The sequence below is a fragment of the Diabrotica virgifera genome, chromosome 4, assembly GCF_917563875.1.
Source record: "Diabrotica virgifera virgifera chromosome 4, PGI_DIABVI_V3a".
Classification (NCBI taxonomy): domain Eukaryota; kingdom Metazoa; phylum Arthropoda; class Insecta; order Coleoptera; family Chrysomelidae; genus Diabrotica; species Diabrotica virgifera.
Genome location: NC_065446.1, coordinates 99,960,024 through 99,985,163, shown reverse-complemented (window position 1 = coordinate 99,985,163; position 25,140 = coordinate 99,960,024). Strand labels below are relative to the sequence as shown.

General features: G+C 31.1%; 1 protein-coding gene across 1 annotated transcript in view; it reads right to left on the bottom strand.

Annotated features, from left to right (window-relative positions):
- The window catches only part of LOC126883871 (prostaglandin F synthase 1-like), a 39,970-nt gene that overhangs the window by 11,585 nt on the left and 3,245 nt on the right, over window positions 1-25,140 (bottom strand). The window contains exon 2 of the mRNA XM_050649549.1: window positions 1,122-1,466. Within this exon, the coding sequence (XP_050505506.1) occupies window positions 1,122-1,466 (345 nt within the window). The remainder of the gene's footprint in view (window positions 1-1,121; window positions 1,467-25,140) is intronic.

The window sequence follows — 25,140 nt, the reverse complement described above, 5'->3', positions numbered from 1 at the left end:
GGTCAAATTTTTTCTAAGACCCAAACGAACTAATTTTTTAAAGCCGGACCTGATTTTTTCTAGTTTGAATAAATCAGTTGATTGGGTAATAACATAAATGAAATATTTGTTCAAAAAAATTAATTTTTGTAATAAAAGTTAATTTTTTTAAATATATGGTTCACTTTACCAAACTTTTAATTATTCATGGTTAAATTTGATTTTTTATAAAAAATTAAGTAATCCTGTGGGGAAAAAAATTAATATGCCATTTTAATAGCCTATTTGTCTAATTTGTAAAATTCATATTAGAGTTTTCAAAAAACGTATACGGGTGAAATTTTTTCTAAGACCCAAACGAACTAATTTTTTAAAGCCCGGCCTGATTTTTTTCTAGTTTGAATAAATCAGTTGATTAGGTGGTAATAGTGTAACGATTGACCAAAATAAGAGACACATCGATCTGACCGTTCAAAAATTATGACGAATACAAATTTCTGTCAAAATGCGAAACACGCCCTGTATATTATTAAACAATTGGAGCAGACACTTTTTAATGGTCATTTGGTATTCCCCATAGGACCCTCTATACGATGTAGGAGTATGTACAGTTCCTCATGACTCACCCTGTATAAAAGGACGTATGGTATAAACCGTATTATCACAAATTGGATGAGAGAAGCTCAAGACGGAAAATAGATGGAAAAATTTACGAAATTAAAATATCGTGGGCGTACTGGGAAAATCCACTAACTCCATTTTTTCAATTTTGACATTTTAATACCATTAAATCCACAAACATCAATATGTTAACAGGAAAAATCGTATATCTCCAAATTCGTCATCCACCGTGCTTAAATCGGTACATTCAATGACAAAGAAAATCAACTAGCTCCATCTTTTTCTAAGTTTTCATGAAAAAAGTAATGATTTGCCAATTTTTTTTGTACATGTATGTGCACACCACCTGTGGTTAATATCCTTCAAAATCATATCCAGGTACCAAAACTTGAACAGCCACTGTACCCGAATTTTAGGAGGTAAGCCATAAGGTATAATAATGTTTAAATGCGTTTTTCTCAAAACTTTACTTTTGTGAGTTAGTGGATTTTCCCAGTACGCCCACGATATATGTGTACTACCTTCCAGAGAGCCAAATGGTCATTTGGCACAGCTAGTATGGTGTTGTTCTCAAAAACTTTGAGTGCCACTGGCGCGTGTATAAGAAACATATCTACATAATCCAGTTGTAATTTCATTAATGATTCCTTTATACTAGATTCTACGCTGTCGGGAAAGCTATTAAACAAATTCAGTTTAGTTGTTACAAAAATATCCTCTCGTTTAAGTTTTTTCTCTGAAAACCACTTTTGGAGAACCTTTCCGATGATGTGTTCATTTGCGTAGACGGTAGCTGTGTCAATGTGACGGTATCCAACTTCTAGAGCTTTGTCTAGTGCTTTAAAGGCCTCGACTTCATTTTGTACCTACAATAAAAATGATTTGTAAGGATAGAGTATGCAAGGAATTCAAACATAAATAAATTAAAACCTTTTTATATACTTGGCTTGGTTGTCACGGACAACCGCAAATTTTGTAATCCATTTTAAAAATAGTTCTAGGCTACCTAGACACCTGAAATTTTCAGGATAGCTTAGAACTAGCTTCTTCTTCTTCTTCTTCGTCTAGCCATTCACGTCCACATCTGAACATAAGCTTCTTCAAGTCTTCCTTTCCATTGTTTTTTGTTGTACGCTACTTGTAGCCAATTTTTCCCGGCAGTTCGTTTCAGATCATCTGTCCATCTCATAGGAGGTCTGCCTCTCGGTATTTTGTGTTCGAGTGGTCTCCAGGTTAGAATTGTTCTGTGCCATTTGTTAAGATCGCTCCTAGCTACATGTCCAGCGTATTCCCATTTCAATTTTAGTGATTTTTTTACCACATCGGTGACTTTGGTTTTCTGTCTTACCCGTGTGTTTGTTTTTCTGTCCTTAAGTGATATGCCAAGCATTGCTCTTTCCATCGTGTGTTGAGTGACTCTGAGTATGTTCATATTCTTTTTTGCGACTGTCCATGTTTGTGCCCCATATGTTAATATCGGAATAATGCATGCATCAAAAACTTTAGATCTAAGATGTAGTTGAATTTGTTGATTTCTGAGTATATAGTTCAGTTTGCCGAATGCTGCCCATGCTAACTTTCTTCTTCTTTTTATTTCTTCCGTTTGAATTTCCCTATTTAGTATTATTTTTTGTCCTAAGTATATATATTCTTCAACTTTTTCTATAACTTTGTTGTTTATTATTGTCATCGTTTCTTCGGAGTGCATGACTTTTGTTTTGTTTAAATTCATTTTCAGTCCTATTTTAGAAGATTCTGTGTGTAGTTCTGAAAGCATGGTTTGCAGTTCTTGTAGGTGAGTAGCTATCAGGATTATGTCATCCGCAAATCGTAGATTACTGAGGTAGCGGCCATTGATGTTTATTCCCTTATATTTCCAATTTAGATTTTTAAAAACGTCCTCCAAAACTAAGGTGAACAGTTTGGGTGATAGAGTGTCTCCCTGTTTGACTCCCCTGTTTAATGGTACAGGGTTCGTGTATTCATTTTCATTTAGGTAGTATGTAGCTGTAGCTTGGTTCATAGTTTCTTTTATAAAAGAAACTATGAACCTTTTTTAGAACTCGCTAACAATGCAATATTTAACTGTTATTATACAGGGTGATTAATTAGTGGGGTGAAGCTCCGTAGATCCGTTATAGTAATGTATAGCGATAAAACTTAACAAGAATTGTAGCGAACTTTGAACTTCACATTACAAAATTAGTTAGAATGTTACAGGATAACATAGTGGTTCGATAACATAGTGGCAGACCAAACTTATGTTTTTTTTAAATAGAACACCCTGTATTTTATTTTATATTCGAAATCTTCGTAACTTTTCGATTACAAAAATATAAAGGTTTGGTATGTTATACGGGGTATTTACAAAGTTATAACCGATTTTGAATGAAAATCGTAGCAAGTTTAACTACCTGTATAAATAAAAGCAAGCACAAAGTCAATGGTTTATTGACGTCATATTTTTTTATTTATTGTCAAAATTTTCGTAAATGTTTGTTTTGCTAATTTTCTTTATATTGAATACAGGGTGAGTCAAAACGCAAGTACATTATTTTCTCAGTAATTTTAAATAATAGTAATAGGTAAGTAATATTTTATATCATTATCGAAAAGTACCATTACCATACTATAATTTTTTTATAACATTCTCTATGTGTAAATTTATTAGTTTTCGAGATATTTTTATTTTTCAGTGCAAAATTATTAATAATTACGGGTCTAAATCTTTCCAAATTTTAAGTAAACAATGACTGAATAATTGTCTAAAACTTACAATTTACGATTACTGATTATCAATCTGTAATCAAAGTTGGCTACAATTTTTGTTATTAACTTTTATTACTATCTACTACTTATAACGGATCTACAAAGCTTTACCCCACTGACCAATCACACTGTATGGATAAATCGATTTTTTTTTAATTTCAAACTATTTTAAAAATGTGACTGATGCAATGATGCTTTAAAGTGTTGCGTATCTTTTTTTAGTTGTTTTAATAAATAATTAAAAGTTTATATACTTAAAATTATATATACCATTTTAAACAACCGTGGTATTAATGGTATTATAAAAAAATACTATTTTATACTAGTGTAATTTTTGGAATCGTAATTATAAATAACAGTTAATACACCAACTAAAAATTCATATTTTTTAAGTTAATTGTTCTTTCCAAACATGTTGTCCTAGTACATGTACAATAACAAAACAGTGATATTATAAAAAGTACTCTATCTACTCTATGTCATATTATGTATAGGAGGTGGGGGCAAAAGTACGCACGGGACAAAGGTACGCACTTACATTTTTCAGTAACTTCTTATATGTTGGCGACAACATCTTGTGGCATATGTTTGTACTACTCAGTAGCATTGGATGAGAAACTTTGGCGCAATCAGGGCGAACACAACAACAAAAATGAGATAAAAATTATTTTTGTACCTTTTGATCTATTTTTTTTTAAAAATTGATTGATTGTAATTCTTAATCTTTCAAACTCAGATTATTATTGGTTAGGCATGTTGAAAGTTTATTGTTAGAAGTCTTCTTCTACATGACAGTTCGAAGTTCATATGTGCATAGTTTCATATTGAGGTTAGATATATTATTGGTTGCCGGATGGGGCAAAAGTACTCACACAAATGGGGCAAAGGTACGCACTGCGAACGTTGAAATGTGGCAAACGTTCGCAGTGCGTACCTTTGCCCCCAGTGAGATAGACTTGGCAAATGCATGTTTCAAGTCAATCTTCAAAGTGAATATCAAATTGAGCTTGATATTCTATCAGCTAATTTTGTCTCAATTGCAAAATGTCTCAAATCCGCAAAAGTACGCACGTGCGTACTTTTGCCCCATTGGGTGGGGCAAAGGTACGCATTTACATTTTTTTTTTCAAAAAGTTATCAACACTACAAAAATAATATTGAAGAATTTCCATTTGCCTAATATGATTACAAAATGTATCAATTTCACTTTCATCTATACCCTGTGCCAATTCAAGCATTAGGAGATTCACTAGAGATGAAAATTTAGAAAATGCGTACCTTTGCCCCCACCTACTAAGTTTTTAGTTTGTGAAAACTGCCATTATAGATAGCAGCGCGTGAAGAGTTTAAAGTGTGCGTGAAGTAACAATGTATTTTAAATGGGATTTACTTTTTCGCATACTTTCAATGGGTTTTTTGGCACACTTTCATATAATCAAATATCATTAACTTTCACGTTGTCATGGTGATGACAATATGAGCAATTTTTGACAGTTTTGTGGTTTGAAAGTAGTTAGGATTTTTAAATGTCAAAGTTTTAAAAATTGTAGAATAGAAATGAATTCCCGTGACGAAGAAATACAGTTTTTATATTTGTTTATCGTAGATAAAATATTGTATAAAACTGTGCGTGAAGTACTGTTTGCGAACTTACGCGATGTATAGCACTCGCTCCGTTGTCGCTCGTGCTCTAAATATCGCGTGCGTTCGCAAAAAGCATACTTCACGAACTGTTTCATAAATAACTATTTTTATTAGAGTGTAATTTTTGGAATTTTAAGCATTTTATCGTTAAATCGTTTATCGTTAAATTATTTTTTCTACAACCGTGTTAAAAATGCAATTTTTAGCACTCCATACGAGCGTTAAAAATGCTACTATGGTGGTAAGTGGATATTTAACTTCCTTGGTGATGGGGTTGACTATCAGGAATCCACTATATACTCATAACTCCTTTATTTGGTTAAACTAATACCGTATAAATGTATTCAGTTGATAGGTGACATTATTCTGCTCTAACGGCAGCAACCTCTCAAACCTAACTAACTAATTCGACTGACCCACTAATCACTCAAATCTGATCGTGTTCCCATATCTATCAAATACTTCGTTATGTAAATATGTTTGTATATATTCTCGTTAGTGTGTCAAAATGAATAATCACAACCTTGTTGAGTAAGCAAAACGTGGACTTTAACTGAGGTGTTCTACTTTGCAATTATTATAACAAATATGCGTAATATTTATTGTTTTATAAATAAACATCTAACGAATACTTTAAGGTAATTTAAGGATTTCTAAAATATCTAAATAATGAGATAAATCCCATTATATCATCCCCCTTAGGAAAGAAAATTTTCTGAGCCATGTACCGTGCTTCCTTTTTCCTCCCCGAAGAGAAAAAAATTTTCTTACTATCATCATCAACTGTCTACGTTATATGTATAGATTTATACAAATTTTTACAAAAAAAAATATATAAACAAAATTTACATATATATACAATTTATTTTACTAATTATCAAACATCGTCTATTCTTAGTTAAATCTTTTCTTATGACTCGCGAAAATCTATACTTAGAAATTGTATTTTATACTTTACTTTAATTTCAGAGGTTTAAAAAAAATTACAACTCCTTCATTTGAACTTACTTGTTAATTCTACTTCTTTACTAGACCCTTAAGACAAATCTTTTGATGTTCTCAAATTTTACATATTCTTCTATTAGAAATTATCTCTTTTTTTCTTCTTCTTGTCTGGTACTTCACAATAATTACATATTTCTTCATTTTCTTTATACTTAGTACTTTCTTCATCGTGTACTATTAAACAAAAATCTTCTTCTTCATGTTTCTTCATTATTTCTTTATCATTTACTTTATATTTCATATATCTTCCTTCCTATATTTGTATTATTTTCATAGTTCTTCATTTATATATCATTTGCTTCATAAATTCTTCATTTTCTAACCCTTACCTACTTGGTGGGTAGTTTTTCGCAACTTTATATCCTTGCATTTGCTTCCGGTCCTTTTGCACGTCCTTAGTCGTGAGAAGGTTTGTTCCAAAAAGACAAAATGGATAGTTGTGCGCTTACAAAAATAGTTCTATATCTTGCATCCCTAAATTCCTGTCTGATCTGATATACTCAGTCTAGGTGAGATCCAGTTAGTTTCAAAACACGAAATGGGTATGCTAATATCTTCTAATTTTCATTTTGTACCTTTTATTTGACAAGAGTTGGTTTTAATTGTCTAAATTGTCTTTAATTGTACTTTATTATAAAATATTTATACTAAAATTCGACCGATATTTAAAAAATTAAAAAAAAAGTCGGTATCAAAAAAAAATTCAGCATTCAATTATGAAAAAAAATCGAAAGAAAGTGTGAATAAAAATAGACCATATTCTGTTAAAAAAATATCATGAAAATCTCCTACTAATGAAAATCTCCTGAAATATCATGAAAATCTCCTTACATAAAGAAAATTTCAGCTTGCAATTGCTGAGTAATTAATATTAAGTCTGGACGTCCATTAAAATATTTACATAAAAACTACTAATGAGAAAAACCTACAAGAGCTAAATAGTTAATCTAATTTTTTTTTACTAGCTAAATAGAAGTTCAGTTTCTTCACGCGAATAGTCACTTTTACGTCACAAAAATAATCTCTATTTCTCTAATTGAAATACAGTCTTACATGACCTCATTCGAATAAAGTAAGTATATCGTCTATATTATATAAATTTAAAGTTATTTTATATATTATACTAATAATTATGTTACTTGAAGCCATACAAAGTATTCTTCTTAAATAGTACTTTTTACTGTAGGTACTGTAACTTTTTGTACTGTAGGTACAAAATTCTCTTCAATTATTCTATTTTTCCAGATCTTTTGACATTAATCTTCTTCAAATTATCCTTAATACTTGTCTTTCTCTAGGGCAACTTTTCAAGTCTTAATATTTAATCTTCTTTTGTCTTTTTCCTCAAATGGGATTTTCTTTTCCTTTAATATAACTCCGTTACTTCAGTGTATTTATATAACTTGTTTTGTTTTTATTTTTCTTCTTATATCAGTTCATCATAATTTCTTAACTGACTTTCTTTTCGTCACAAATCATTGTATAAAAATAATTCACTCTCTCACGAGGAAATTCGTTTACTCAATAAAAATTCCATATGCCATTATGGTAGTAGTTGTGGGCTCTCTCACGAGGACGAATTTTATTAGTCCTATGTACGTGGAATAATAATACTCCTTGTATATAAAAAAATTGACAATGATTATTCATTTAAAAAAAAATAATTTCTTTTCCATAGTCATTTTTAATTTTTCCTTTTTAGGATTCATTTCTTGGTATTGTCATATTTATCATAAGTAAAAATCTTTGCATTTCTTTGTATTTACGTGCATTTCTCAACAAAAATTTTCATTGATTGAGACATTTCCGTCCCTAATATAATAAGTCCTTTATGCTGGATTTTCCAATTTCTTTCCAACATCTTAAAATATTTTCTTTTATCTTTCCTTATAAACATATTGTTCGAAAACTAATATATTTTTCAGGCTAATTTTATTTATCATAATAAACTTTCTTCGAAAAAATTTGTGGTTTTAGCGAATTCCTATGTAGTTCATTCGTTTCAATTTTCAATGTCAAACACGTCATATCATCATAATATTATACTCGAAGTACTTAGTTTAAAAATAGTAAATACTGTTATAAACAAATTAACTTCCTTATGCAAAAAGTGCAGAAATACATCAATCAAAATAAACTTATTTACGTACCCGTATGGTTAAAAATAATTATATTATTTCTTACGATATAATATATAAGAATTGTTATATTTCTATTAAAACAAAACTATCGATTAAGATTATCTATGATATGTAATTCTCAAAAAAAATCTTCTAAATTAGTGAAATACTTCTAAAACTTAATAATATACGAAAAAAAATTTACTTAATTTAATTATATTAAAGCGAAAATTAATAATTCTAGTTCTTCTAAAAGGATTATATTTATATTATATTAATAAAAAAAATTCATATCTGTGAGACTGTATATGCAATTTAAAAAAAAAATAGCTAAAAAGTTACTCACGATTAGGTACACATTTGTCCACTAGGCATTGTCCATTTCTTTCCATTTGTCCTCTTGACGTTTGGGCGTGACCCCATGTCTCCAAACCTTCGTCCATGTCGACGTCTACCATTTGGACTCCCTTGTCGTTGGTCTCTCCAGCTCCATATAGTTCGTCCCATTCCATCTAACGATACCAATTAGTATGAGGATTGGTACTTTACCCCAAATTTTCTTCGTTTCCTCCAGTTTTTTGCCATCTTTGTTCCTGTTGTCTACTGCCTCAGAAGTCCAGTCCGTCTCTCAGGTCGCCATATGGTGGTAACTGGATATTTACTATACTGGAATGGGGTTTGTTTAACAGGAAGGCACTATGTACTCATAACTTCTGTATTTGGTTAAACTAATACCGTATAAATGTATTCAGTTGATAGGTGACATTATTCTGCTCTAACGGCAGCAACCTCTCAAACCTAACTAACTAATTCGACTGACCCACTAATCACTCAAATCTGATCGTGTTCCCATATTTATCAAATACTTCGTTATGTAAATATGTTTGTATATATTCTCGTTAGTGTGTCAAAATGAATAATCACAACCTTGTTGAGTAAGCAAAACGTGGACTTTAACTGAGGTGTTCTACTTTGCAATTATTATAACAAATATGCGTAATATTTATTGTTTTATAAATAAACATCTAACGAATACTTTAAGGTAATTTAAGGATTTCTAAAATATCTAAATAATGAGATAAATCCCATTATACTACTTTAAGGCACTAGTGCTTTAAAAAAATTTTATGGCACTGCAATTCGTATTTACCGTATAGACAATTTTAATGTAATGTCAAAAAAATATAAAAATGGAATGTCAGTCAAGTTCAAGTAAAAGTTTTTGTAGATATTGTCCTGTAATTACGTTTGTAGAAAAAATATTGTATGATATGCGTGTTAAAAAGTACATTTTTAAGGCACTCATGTGAATTGCAGAACTCGCTATCGCTCATTTTGCAAACTTTCACATGCGTGCCTTAAACGTGTAGGTACTTTTAACACTTACATACAGAGAAGGGCTAAATTATGGAATAAATTAATTTTCTCTAAAATGGACGACTTTAGAGAAAAATCCCGAAACAGGTCGATTTTGATGTTTAAATTACAATTTTTTGGCATATATTTCATACTAGTGACGTCATTCATCTGGGCGTGATGACGTAATCGATGATTTTTTTAAATGAGAATAGGTGCCGTGTGGCACCTCATTTGAAAAGGTGTTCAATTCTCTATTCAATAATATAAACATTAATATCATTATTTATACAGGGTGGCCAAAAAACAAATTTTTAAATTAAATTAATTGACGAAAAAAGAAGAATGTATGCAATTTATTTAACTCAAAATACATTCTATCACTGTCAGAAAATAGGAAATAATGTTTATTTGGCAAATAAACATTGCTTTTCGCTTAAATTAAATGTTCAAACTGCCAAGTGGTAGGTGGGAGGCTGTTTGTGATTTAATTTAAGCGAAAAGAAATGTTTATTTCTGAAATAAGCATTTTTTTCTATTTACTGACAGCAATACAATGTATTTTTAGTTAAATAAATTACATACATTCTTCTTTTTGCGTCAATTAATTTAATTCAAAAATTATTTTTTTGGTCACCCTCTATAAATAATGATATTATTATTTATATTACTGAATAGAGAATTGAACACCGTTTCAAATGAGGTGCCACACGACCCCTATTCCCATTTAAAAAAATCATTGATTACGTCATCACGCCCAGATGGATGACGTCACTAGTATGAAATATATGCAAAAAAATTGTAATTTAAAAATAAAAATCGACCTGTTTCGCGATTTTTCTCCAAAGTCGTCCATTTTAGATAAAATTAATTTATTCCATAATTTAGCCCCTCTCTGTATATCATAAATAACTATTATTTTCCTATAAATAATAAAAAGGTTTTATTACAAAAAAAGTTCTTTTTTATAAAAGTGTAATTATTTTTACAGTATACTCAGGTTTTTGTTATTCCTTTTTCTTTTTATTCGTCATCATCATTGGCTCTACAATTCCCGGTGTCTTGGCCTGTTCTAGAATCAGGTTCCATTCTTTCCTATCCTTGGCCTTAGTTCTAGGAAAGAATGGAAAGTAATGAAGACTCGTAAGTCTTCTTCCATCTGGTCGATAAATCGGACTCTGCGTTTACTTATATGCCTCACTCCATCCTCTCTTTAGTTATAAATAAATGCATTTTGTGATGATATCGGGTAGCAAATTCAGTCGAAAGCAGTATTCGTTTTTGAGATATTTATTTTAGAACCAAAACATACAAAAGATAAAATAATTAGCGTTAATTACTCGTTAATTTGCTAGTTAATTACAATCTACATATCGGACTTTCGTAAACCTCGGGCCGATGTGACGATATTTGATACATGAATGAATGATAATAAACGACGATAGGAATTGCATTTATTTATTAATGTAAAATGGACATATAAGGAGAGGATATCCCGCTCAACTCGCCAGGGGGGAAAGACATGCAAGGAATTACGATCACCTCTCGTATAGGATGGGGTAAATGAAACGTCGAAATCGCTCAGGACGCCAAGTCGACGGGGTTCGGAATACGGTCGGGATATACTTAACTCACCTATTATATCTTCTTGATTATTCTCCGTTCAGCACACCGAGAATGATCAAATGGCTTTCCGTTTCGTCTTTTATATCTTAAAATTATAACCGTCAAAACTATATCATCGTCATAATTTTGACAACTTCATCTCATTAATTCTCCCTAAGTGGCCCAGGCTGGCCCAGTGGCGCAGCCTTTTTATTTTGATGGGCCTACCTATACTAGGTTTACTACAAATGCGCTAACGCTCAAAATTATAGCGTGTAAACCATCATCCGTTCTTTTGCACACTTTTATAAATATGTCTGAGTATTTTACGTGCAAAGCAGCCTAAACGTTCTTCATCGCTTTTGACTCTTCGATTGCCATTACGATGTTTGTATGGTCGCCCGTGTATGCTCCTCGTGGGCAGTCCTATACTATGTGCCTTATCGTCTGTTTTGTACCTTGCAGCTTCACAATCAGAAGTAGGCCAGGCAAATTTACCCCATTTGTAGAGGGAGCTGGCGCATCATCCGAAATTTGTTCTGGTTCGGTTAAAGGCTGTTCGAATCTTACGAGGACGTTCAAATCCGTCATAGTACATTCTTTCACGGTGTTTGCTGTATATTTTAAAGAACCGCTTGGATTGACATGAAATTTGGCATACACATAGATAACATGTCAAAGAAAAAAAGTGATATGGTGCCGATGTGTGCTTTTACCCTGGGGGTGAATTTCACCCCATCTCGGGGGTGAAAAAATATATGTCCAAGATAAGTCCCGAAATGGATAAACTGACTAATTTTAAGCAACTTTTGTTTTATACAGTTTTTTCACCAAATCAATACTTTTGGAGTTATTTGCAAGTAAATACATATGTTCATTTTTCAACAAAATAACCACGTTTTTAGACAGTTTATAGCAAATAACTCAAACCGTAAGCATTTTGTCGAAAAAAATATTCTTAGCAAAACTATAGCCTATAAAAAAGTGAAAAAAACGATGTATATATTAGGTCTCTATACCTAGCAAAAGCAGAGTTATAGCTAATGAAAAATAGGTTCATATTCTAAAAATTCCAAATAGAATAATTCAATGTGAAATATCCAAATAATGAAGCATTCTTGGGGAAAACACATTAAAACTTTTTTAAAGTGTTTAAAAAACGTTTTATTTCTGTTTTTATAAAAAAAATTCTAGCACCAAATGTAAGCAAGTTACGCTCAAAATAAAGTTGGTCCCTTTTGTTTTGACAAAAAAAAAATCAGTAAGATCACCCCCCAATTAGCAACTTAAATGAAATTAATCGTTACCGCTTCACAAGTTACTTTAGTTATGTTGTGTGTATATGATCTGTAAGTTTCATCGATTCAAAGTGCTTATTTTTGAAAAAATTTGGTTTTAAAGTAAAATTTTTAAAAATTTTAATTTTGAAAGAAATGCTTTTTTTCAAAATATCTTAAAAATTGTTAGAGATACCAAAAATCTTAAACAATAAAAAAAGTCGGCCTTACTTTTCTGAATATTTTGTATTTTTTTGTTTTTCTGTAAGACAAAAAATGGTTAAGATTCGGTGTTTCTAAATTTGCATACACTTGTGATAAGTGACTCGTTCAAGCCCTTTTAACTACAGCTCTTTCAAAAATAAGGACTTTGAACCGATGAAACTTACAGATCATATTATGATCAATACATACGCGAGTAAAAAACTTGTGAAGTGGTAACAATTATTAAGTTCATTTGAAATGCTAATGAGGGAGTGATTTTCTCGATTTCTTACCAAAAAAGGGGCCAACTTTATTTTGAGCGTAACTTGTTTACTTCTGATGCTGAAAAATTTTTTTAAAACAAAAATAAGCATTTTTTAAACACTTTAAAAAAGATGAGTTTTCCTCAAAAAAGTGCTTCGTTTTTTGGTTATGAGTTAAGTTTGGTATGAGTTTGGAAGAGAAACTATTGAGAATGGTAGACTTAAAAATTAGATGATGCCATTAAAATTTGCCAAGCTCAGAAATAAGCAAATACAGGATAAAACATCTTCACATTAAAAATAGTGTAGGTAACCCGATCTGTTTAATTGACAAAAATTATTTGATATGTAATAATTAAGGGCCGGTTGTTCGAACGCTAATCAAAGATGATCATTATCAAATATTTAATTACTGTCACAACTGTCAATGTCAACTTTTCTTTTGTTGCTGAAAACATAATTATTGATTACAATTATGAAATTAGTTAATCAATTATGTTAATAATTGTTATGTTAATTGATTAACTAGTCTCATAATCATAATCAATTATGTTTTGAGCAACCCAACCAAAGTTGACATTGACAGTTGTGACAGTAATTAAATATTTGATAGTGATCATTGTTGATTAGCGTTCGAACAACCGGCCCTTAGGGCCCTTAGGGCCGGTTGTTCGAACGCTAATCAACAATGATCACTATCAAATATTTAATTACTGTCACCAACTGTCAATGTCAACTTTTATTGGGTTGCTGAAAACATAATTGATTATAATTAGAGACTAGTTAATCAATTAACATAACAATTATTAACATAATTGATTAAGTAATTTCATAATTGTAATCAATAATTATGATTTCAGCAACATAATCAAAGTTGACATTGACAGTTGGTGACAGTAATTAAATATTTGATAATGATCATTGTTGATTAGCGTTCGAACAACCGGCCCTTAGTATGTTAAAAATTATAAAACAAAAACAAGGGGAGCCCGATATAATTTTGTTCTGAGTTCTGACTATAATTAATTAATAATTATAATTAATTAATAATTAAAAAATGACTTTTTTTTTTATAAATTCTACTAAAATTTTTTCGGCACGGGGAGATATTATTTTAGATTTTTTGGATCATTCGAATTAAAAAAGGTCTTTTGTAATTCTTTGTTTAAGTTGATCTTTTTCTAGTTCATGATCATTAACCCGTACGCGTCCACTGCTGGACATAGGTTTCCCTCAGATCAGTGGCGTAATTAACGCCAATGCAACCAATGCAGTGCATTGGGGCGCAGGCCTTAGGGGGGGGGGGTTCGCAAAAAACTGATATTCTGGAAAATGAGTCTACGAATAGGGGAACACGGGGAATACTTGCATTGGGGCACAGTCAGACTAGTTACGCTACTGCCTCAGCTCTTTCCATTCTTTCCATATGTATATGTTTGAGTTATAAACAATTTACCCACAACTGAAAAAATAATGAAAAATGACGATTCTCAAGGCTTAAAAACACAAGCAAAAAATATTATTTTTGTAATCAAAATTTAAATAATAAATTTAACAAACCTAAATTCCAAAATCAAAATTCAAATTTCAAATATCAAATCCAATTCCAAAATATATTAATACATATTGTTGTGATCTACTTTGATTAATTAATCAATTAATTATCTCATTAATCAAACAAATCAAAACATAAATAAATTGTAAATCTCAGGGCTAAATTATGCTATCAATACTTACTTTCGTGGCTTCAAAATATTTCTCAGTGGCTTCCTAATAGGGATAGATAAAAGAGAATAAAATAATACACATATTATGAATTTCAATTAGAAATTATAAAAGTCGTTTATTTTATCAAACGGAAATAAATGTTTATTATTGCAAATTTTATTTATTCTTCTAGGTATCTTTATTTTATCTAACAATTATGAAAATAGGAATCTTATTTCTTTTTGTCTCCAAATGTGTTTTTTTTTTTAATAATTAACTATGAATCTCTCTACTTCTGCTATACAGTTATACAGGATGTTATACCTGTTCAAATTTTGTTGATATAAAAAATTTTATTTTATCAATATTATTGTATAAAAATAATCAACTATATTGATTTATAAGTAACAAAATTAATTGAGGTTTGATGATTTTATAATAGTGAAATGTGTAGTTCAATATGCACTGTGGTATTTAATACGCAAAACCATACATTCATGTCTCAACAAAAATAATAAAACTGACCTTTGCTGATGATTCGACAATGTCTTCACACAAAACACGTTTCCTTCTTTTCTGGTGTTGCGATCCAAAGAAACTCGTCCCGAAATTTGTCGTATACAAGGTGTTCAAAATTTATATGCTCGTGGTTGAGAAATATGAAAATTTTTATTTTAATTTGAATTTTAAATATAAATGAGGCACTCAGAGCAACAGTGGCCTAACCCAGATCCTACAATTTTACTAAAACGCTTTAATTACATTAAAGTTATCCCTTATTTAAATATTTTCAGATGCAGAGTAGATCAAATAATAGTTGCTTGAACCAATCTACATCTGAAAATACTTAACTAATGCATAACTTTATTGTAGTAAAAGTGTTTTGGTAAAATTGTGTAATGTGGGTTAGGCCACTGTTGCTCTGAGCGCCTCAAATATAGTCTTTTATTTCTCATTTCAAATAGGAATATAACAATATATTAATTGTTAATGAGGAAGTTTCCTTATGTGAAGACGGCGATCGGACTACATGAACAACTCAAAAACAATGTTTTAAAATGAAATAAGCCCAAAATAAGTTATCAAGAATAAGGTTTGAACTTGAATTTAGGTACTTCGTAATTTCAAAAATGATATTTATTACTTGTTTTTGAGCCTTAAAAATCGTCATCTTTCATTATTTTTTTCAGTTTTAAATTGTTTATAACTCGAAAACGATTAACTTAAGAGAAAAATTACGAAAGACCATTTCTGTTTAAAATGATACAAAAAATCTAAAATAATATCTATTCAGGCCGAAAAATTTTTAATAGAATTTATAAAAAAAGTAATTTTTTAAATACCTATTAATTAATTATAATCTGGATAAAATTATATCGGGCACCGTTTGTTTGTTATGTATTTTAACATACTAAATTACATATCCAACAATTATTATCCATCAAACAGATCGGTGAAGGTGGTTCTTATATCGGATCTTAGACTATACAGGATGTTTCATTAATAATTGTCCATATAGTAACTGGAGAAACCTTAGAACAAAATACGAAGATTTAACCTAAAACAATTAAATAAAATGTGGTTCCTTACCGAGTTACAGGGTGTTTTATCTAAAAATTTAAAAATTATTTTTGCTCAGCATTTTAAAACTATTCGACGTATCCTTTTCATACTTGGCAGAAAGTGCGAATACTATACACCCTACTAAATTATGATAAACAAACGTACCTAGCTACTACCAGCGGCGTGTGACAGGGTATAGTGAATGGTTGACCCTTCTCAAATTCTACGCCACTGGAGGAATTACTATTCTAGTGCCATTTTTAGATTCTCCAATACTTTCTACGTAAATAATATACTCTTCATTGGTAACGATAAAGTCATTATTTTTCGAGATATTTGAAGTTAAATATGAAACGGCACAGTTATTTTGATTAATTTATGATATGATTCATATGATTTTAAAATTTAAAAATTATTTGTATCCAGTACTTTAAAATTATTTGGCCTATCCTTATCATACTTGGCAGAAAGTGTAAGTACTGTACACCCTACTAAATTAAGATAAATAAACGTTTCTAGAGCTACTACCAGAGGCGTACGACAGGGGATAGTGTCTGGTTGACCCTTCCCAAATTCTACGCCACTGACGAAATTGCTATTTTAGTGTAATTTTTTTATTTTCCAATGCTTTTTATGTAAATAATATATTCTTCAGTTTTTAATATATCATTCTCAGAAAGTTGGAAGCAGGCTATCGAGAGGATTCCAAATTAGCAAAGGCCTAAAACAAGGGTGCTGCCTTTCACCGACATTATTTAAGATCTACCTCGAACAAACTCTAAAACTTTGGAAACGCAAATGCAAAAACATGGGATTACCGATCAGCAACAATACAATATACACTTTGTCATTTGCAGACGACCAACTTGTACTAGCGCAAGACTACGATGATATAGAATATATGACAAGGAAATTAATAGAGGAGTACAAAAAAGGTGGTTTGGAAATAAACATAAAGAAGACCGAATATATGTGTATCGGTGGGACACAGCAGGACCTTACACTGGGGAATGGCGAAATTATTAAACATTGCGACGCATATAAATACCTTGGTATGACCATCACACAAGAAGGAAGCGTAGACCGGACGATAGAAGAAAGAAACAACCAGGGAAGAAAAGCAATTACCCTTCTCAATAGCATCCTCTGGGACCAGTCAATATCAAACAACAACAAACATAGAATATACAATACAATTGTTAAGAGTATAATCACTTACAGCAGTGAAGTATGGCAAATAAAAGAAAGATACAAGAGAAAACTTGAAGCAACAGAAATGGATTTCTGGAGGCGCTCAGCAGGAAAATCAAGATTAGAAAGGGTAACCAACAACAGAATTAGGGAAATAATGAATGTGAAACACACAATAGTAGATGACATTAGTACCAAACAGCTTAGATGGTATGGACACGTACAAAGAATGTCCGAAGAACGACTCCCGAAACAAATCCTAACGTGGACCCCTCATGGTAGACGAAAAAGAGGAAGACCCCGCCTGAGTTGGAGAGAAGGCATAAATCGAGAAATGAGAGAAAGAGAATTGGATGAAGACCTTTGGATGGACCGAAGTGAATGGCGACTAGGCATCGGAAGACGTAGGAGAACGTTTTAAAACCGATATATTGATGTGATCTTGATTATTGATATGAGATAATATTCTTATATGTTACTTAATTTAATCAATGTATTAATACTAATCCAATTAATTAACCAGATCACATATCAATATGTTTTCAATCTCAGGGCGAATTATAAATTAATTACTTACTTCCGTGGCTTCTAAATATTTCTTAATGGTTCCTAATCGGGATAGAAAAGAAAAGAGTAAAAAAATACACATATGGGTTACAATTATAATCAAAATATTTTTTATTTTATTTAAAAGGCAATCAATGCTTAATATTTGCTATTTCTTATTATTCTTAAACATAACATTTACAAATGGGAATCTTATTTCCTTTTGGTTTTCAATTGAAAGTTTTTATTAACATTTAACTATTAGGAGTTATTAGGAACAACTCTATTTAAGTTTGATGAAGCTTTTCTGATATTATTGATTATGTTATTCAATTTTTTATGTGGAATTTAATACGAAAAACCCATACATTCATGTCCAAACAAATGAGACTGACCTTTTCCTGGTGAACTGAAAATGTCCTCACACAAAACCCTTTCCTGCTATCCTTGGCTGCGATCAAACCTCGTCCTGGCTTCCAGTGATGTTCTCCTTTGAAAAACTAGCTCGTATAGCTCTCGTTCCTGCGTCTGTCGTGATGCTGTGTTCTACCTTTCTCGAAACTGCTATCAGCTACCGGGACACTCTTGGCTCAAGGAGGTTCTTTTACTCTCGACATGGCCTACTTCTCGTTCCACGATAGATACTCCACACTCACGGAACTACATCGGCTTTCTCACTCTGCGTACACTACCGTCTACTACTCGACTTCATTTCTCGACAGCTCAAAACATTCTGCTCTCACTTTGTCATCCATTCCCCTACTTTCTAAATATCCCTTCCAGATTCACAAATCAATCTTCCACCACCAACTCTCATTCGTAATATTCCTCAAAACCAATTTTTAATCTTTCTAAATATGCTTAATGGATTTCAAAAGAAAATATTTAATTCCCATTCTAAAATACTTTCTAACTATTTACAAATTTTAATGACCTATTCTCTCTTTCAAATGAGTCTTATTTAGCATAGGCTAATGATCGAAACCTTCCGCGAAAAACGATAATGAACTATCATCTATTTCACTGAGTTTTATTTAGCATAGGCTAACGATCGACCTTCCGAGAAGAACGATAATGGTACGCGTCATTCACTTTGTTTATCTAAGCACATTGTTCCGAGTTTCGTACGCTTATTCTAATCACTTCTTAAAATTAAATATAACAATTTGTTGTATACAGGTTGTTTTAAATTTATATGCCCGTGGTTGAGAAAATTGAAAATATTTTATATTAAATTGAATTCTGTTTATAATTATCAAAATTTAATTTTCATATCAAATAGAAATATAACAAATCCCCGCCTTGTATTCGATAAAATTTATCTGCATTTTTAAATAAATTTTCTCGAGGCAAAACCAACTCCCTGTATATTTCCTTACTTTAATCTACGTCTTATACCCCTTCTTCTTGTATTACTCTAATTAGTCCCACCTGTAGAGTAATTGTTTCCTTATTTTCAGTGTCCTCATCCTGTGTTAGAGTGTCGGCTATTATGTTGTCTTTCCCTTTTTCCCATATTAATCTTCTGTCTTTTTCCTCAGATTTTTCACATACTTTTACCGTGTATTCTGCATCCACGTTTTCATATGCCTCCTCTTCAAATGCCACTGTTTCGATCATATCTTTTTCGCTTTCATTTTTTTGCTTTATTTCTTCTTCTCCTGAGCTCGTCTCTTCTTTTGAGGAATCCCAGGTTTCCTTTGTTTCTGATACTCTCAAATTTTCTTCTTCTGGGCTCAACTCTTCTTTTGAGGAGCCACAGGTTTCATTTTCTTTTGTCTTTTTCTGACTTTTTCTCCCTTTTCTTCTTTGTCCTTGCTTCGTTGCCAAATTCATTTCCACTGTTTGTTCTTTACCTGATTCGTCCGTATTTTGTTTCTCCTGTTCCTTGTCCTGTTCTTCTTCTTTTTCTTCTGTTAGATTCATCGTATTATTTTTAAAATCTATCACTACATGTTTTTCTGCCAATTCGTCAACTCCTACTATCATGTCATGTGACATGTTTGGCATTATTACACATTGTAGTGCATACATCTTCTTACCCAGTCGTACCATTACTCGTATGCCTTCATTTATAGTTGCCAATGTCCGTTTGTTTGCGCCCACTAAATTTACCCTAGGTATTTTGTAAATTAAATTTGTTAAGTTAACTTCTTCTATTAGTTTTCTGTTGACCAATGTTATTTCAGATCCAGTGTCTATCATAATTTTAATTGGTTTCTCGTTGATAAATCCATCCACAAATTTTAAATTAACTCCATTTTTCTTTTCGTTGTTTCTTGCCAATTTAATAAACTCCTTGGGGTTACAAAAAATTCCTGTTTGATTTTTGGTTTTTAGTGAGCGCCGTCGTGAAAAAACGCCGGTTGCTCATCGTTGTTTATATTTTCGTCATAATGTCTCTCTCCGTCATATTCATCTGTCTGGGTATTATTTACTTCTCTTCTATTTTCTCTTGGTCTGTCGGATCTGTTTCGGTTTTCTCGATATCCCTGTTCATTTTGTCTACCATTATTTCTGTTTTCTTGATTTGAGCGTGTGGTGTTTCTATTCTGGTATTCTCGATTTCTGTCCTCATTCCATTGCCTATTTCTTTGTTCATAATTTCCTCTTCCGTTGTCTCTATTTTCGTTTTCCCTTCTGGGATTAAAATCTCGTCTTGTATCGTCCCTCCTATTTTCATTTCTATCTCTGTACTCCTGTGTTTCTCGGGGCCTGTAATCTTCTCGCGACCTTCTTGATTTTCTTTCTCTTAAACGCAATTCTCTTATTTGTAGGAATTGGCATAAACTATCTATGTCTTTGTAGTTTTGCAATGTGATATGGTCTTCCAGCGTTTCTTCGAAATGTCTTGCAATCAGTTCGACTAATTGTTCCGATGAGTAATTATATTGTAAATGTTTTGCGTTATAGTAAATTTGTAATGCATATGTCCTTTCTGATATACCCATCCTATCATTGTATTTCCCATTTTGCAATTCCTTGTTAATTTCCAATTGTTGGACTTTTCCCCAGAAATAATTCAAAAATTTTTGTTCAAATTCTTGCCAACTGTCAAATTCTTCTTCTTTGCAATCGAACCATAGGCTTGCTTCATTTTTGAGATGGTTTCTGATAGTTTCTTTTGCTGTATCGAAATTTCCGATGTGCTGTATTTTCTTTTTCAGGCTATTTATGAACGGCACTGGGTGTAATCTTCTTACATCCCCGCCAAACCTTATCTTCACGTCATCTGTGCTATGTATAACCATTTCTCTTCTTTCTCCGACATTCTGTTGCGTCCTGTTTTCCGTGACTTGTTTTTCTATTTCTGTGATTCTTTTTTCCACTTCTTCTCTGTCTACTTGAATAGCATTTTCCAACTTGTTTTCCAAACTTTCCATTTCTTTTTTCTGGCAATTCGTTAACTCCTTCATTTTTATTTCTTGTTCTTGCATGTGATCTTTAATTTTCATTTCTTGCTGTTCTATCTCGTTTTTCATTGTTGTCAAACATCCTTTTATTTCCTTTTCATACTTTTCTATGCGTTCCTCTATTTTCTTATTGTTCTCTTCTATTGCTTGTTTTGTTTCTTTTTGATTGTCATCCATTTTTTGCTGTGTTTCATCCATTTTTTGATCCACTTTATCCATTTTCTTTGATGTTTCTTCCATGGCTTGTTTCGTTTCACGTTGATTTTCATCCATCGTCCTTTTTGCTTCATCCATTGCTTGTTTTGTTTCTCTTTGATTGTCATCCAGTTTTTGTGACTGGAGTTGCATCAGTTGTAATAGTTTATCTATTCCTGATAATTCTTGCTGTTCTGATGCCATGATTGTCGTGTCTAAAATATCTTCTTGGTCTGAATGTTCTTTTTGTTTTTTGTTATCCTTGCTTTGGCTTCTTGTCACAGACATTTGTTTTCAAGAAGTATTATCCCCGCCAAATATGAAATTTTACTAGTATGTTACCAATACGGCTTTTTTTTACCCAAATATTATAAATTGTCAATAAATATATCAAATGTAAATATCGTAAAAATAAAATATTAAATCAGTTATGTAAAATTTGTACCTAAAGAGATCTAAAATTTTATGTTATCAAATGTAAGTATCTCACTTTTTACCACAGGCATATAAATTTTCAAATACCGGCTTTACTCTTTCTATCCTTCAAATTTGCCACTAGAAATACTTTACAATGCTTTCCACGTTGGACGACAGTTGATGTGATCTTGATTATTGATATGAGATAATATTCTTATATGTTACTTAATTTAATCAATGTATTAATACTAATCCAATTAATTAACCAGATCACATATCAATATGTTTTCAATCTCAGGACGAATTATAAATTAATTACTTACTTCCGTGGCTTCTAAATATTTCTTAATGGTTCCTAATCGGGATAGAAAAGAAAAGAGTAAAAAAAATACACATATGGGTTACAATTATAATCAAAATATTTTTTATTTTATTTAAAAGGCAATCAATGCTTAATATTTGCTATTTCTTATTATTCTTAAACATAACATTTACAAATGGGAATCTTATTTCCTTTTGGTTTTCAATTGAAAGTTTTTATTAACATTTAACTATTAGGAGTTATTAGGAACAACTCTATTTAAGTTTGATGAAGCTTTTCTGATATTATTGATTATGTTATTCAATTTTTTATGTGGAATTTAATACGAAAAACCCATACATTCATGTCCAAACAAATGAGACTGACCTTTTCCTGGTGAACTGAAAATGTCCTCACACAAAACCCTTTCCTGCTATCCTTGGCTGCGATCAAACCTCGTCCTGGCTTCCAGTGATGTTCTCCTTTGAAAAACTAGCTCGTATAGCTCTCGTTCCTGCGTCTGTCGTGATGCTGTGTTCTACCTTTCTCGAAACTGCTATCAGCTACCGGGACACTCTTGGCTCAAGGAGGTTCTTTTACTCTCGACCTGGCCTACTTCTCGTTCCACGATAGATACTCCACACTCACGGAACTACATCGGCTTTCTCACTCTCCGTACACTACCGTCTACTACTCGACTTCATTTCTCGACAGCTCAAAACATTCTGCTCTCACTTTGTCATCCATTCCCCTACTTTCTAAATATCCCTTCCAGATTCACAAATCAATCTTCCACCACCAACTCTCATTCGTAATATTCCTCAAAACCAATTTTTAATCTTTCTAAATATGCTTAATGGATTTCAAAAGAAAATATTTAATTCCCATTCTAAAATACTTTCTAACTATTTACAAATTTTAATGACCTATTCTCTCTTTCAAATGAGTCTTATTTAGCATAGGCTAATGATCGAAACCTTCCGCGAAAAACGATAATGAACTATCATCTATTTCACTGAGTTTTATTTAGCATAGGCTAACGATCGACCTTCCGAGAAGAACGATAATGGTACGCGTCATTCACTTTGTTTATCTAAGCACATTGTTCCGAGTTTCGTACGCTTATTCTAATCACTTCTTAAAATTAAATATAACAATTTGTTGTATACAGGTTGTTTTAAATTTATATGCCCGTGGTTGAGAAAATTGAAAATATTTTATATTAAATTGAATTCTGTTTATAATTATCAAAATTTAATTTTCATATCAAATAGAAATATAACAATATATATATATATATATATATATATATATATATATATATATATATATATATATATATAACAGGTATATAATATTTGCTGAACAGTTAGGAAACAAGGCTGAAATATTGGGGTAGCAGCAATCTCAAAGAAAACTCTTTATAATAGTTCCAAGCTTTCGAAAATGTTTATTTTCATCATCAGGGAAACTACAATCATAAATAGACAGTATTTAACAAATAGGCTAACTGAAATCAATAATAATTGCTATCTTTGTGTTACCAAAAATCCAGAACACCATAGTTTCCTCTCACTAAACCAGGTGTCGAGGATCCCCAAAAACACAAAAACAACAAAAAATTGTTTTGAGAAATGCAGAGTCAATACTTTCACTAAAAACACTGCACATCACAAAACAATCTTACTAAAGAGTTACTTATATGTTTGTACTTACATTATTTGAGGATGTTGAGCCTAGTTGTTAAACACTGACATATAAAACGAAATTTTGTCCTGGTACAAATCGTATATAAAAATTAAAATTAAAAACTATATATAAAAAATTGTTCTAAAAATCGAGTATAAATTGAAAAATGGTAAAATATTTTAAAAAATTATGTATGTCAAATGGCATTTTTGAAAATGTCTAACAAATGTTATATCGATTTTTATTAAATTTTGTTTGAATTCATACGGAAACGTCACTACCACTGAACCAATTATAATTATTTAATAAATGTTTTTTAAATTTTGAAATAGGAAAATTCCGAAATGAGAATAAAACAGTTTTAATCAATGCAAAGTTTTTTTAAAAGTAGATGACTTTTTTATTATGTGATTTATATTGAAAAAATCTATAAATTATATATTAAATGAAAGAAGAATTTGAATTATTAAATTTAAATTGGTTATTTTTATCTAAGGTGAGTAAATAAGAATAAATTTCACTGAGATGTCTTACATCTGATTTTTTGTTTATTGAATTTTCTTCTTGAAAGATAAAAGCCATTTCCAAAAAGAGTATTTTGTTATATGAGTTCTCAGAAGCTAGTACTTTAGTATATTGATAATCCATTGTATGACCCTCTTTGGAAACGTGTTCTGCTAAAGCACAACGTTCAGGATGTAGTCTAGAATCACTTTTATGTGATATTATTCGAGATGATAAAGTTCTCGAGGTGATACCTATATAGTTCATATTACAACTATGACAAGGTATACTATAAACTACATTGGAACAAGATAATGCAGGAGTTTTATCTTTCAGTCTAGTAAAAATTGAGTTTATAGATAATGTGATACTATTAGCTATTTTTATGCCACTAATTTGATTAAAGATTCTGCATAGCTTTGGTGTGATGTTTTTAATGTAAGGGAGTGAAAAATATTTAAAGTTAATGGGTTCCTGGTTTTCTGTAACATTAGGAAGATTATTTAAATTTTGGTTGTTAATACTATTATTATTTGTGTATGAGATGTCAGATGTGTTAAAAAGTAATTTCTTTATAAGGGTTTTTGGATAGGAATTGTCAGTGAATATATTAAATAATATTTTTAGATTTGTATTATGAAATGAGCTGTCTGATATTTTTAAAACCCTTGATTTCATTTGTTTTATTAAATTAACTTTTTGAGAAAATTTATGGTATGACCAATAATTCATATACCTACCTGAGCTTATTGGTTTTTGGTACCAGTCAAT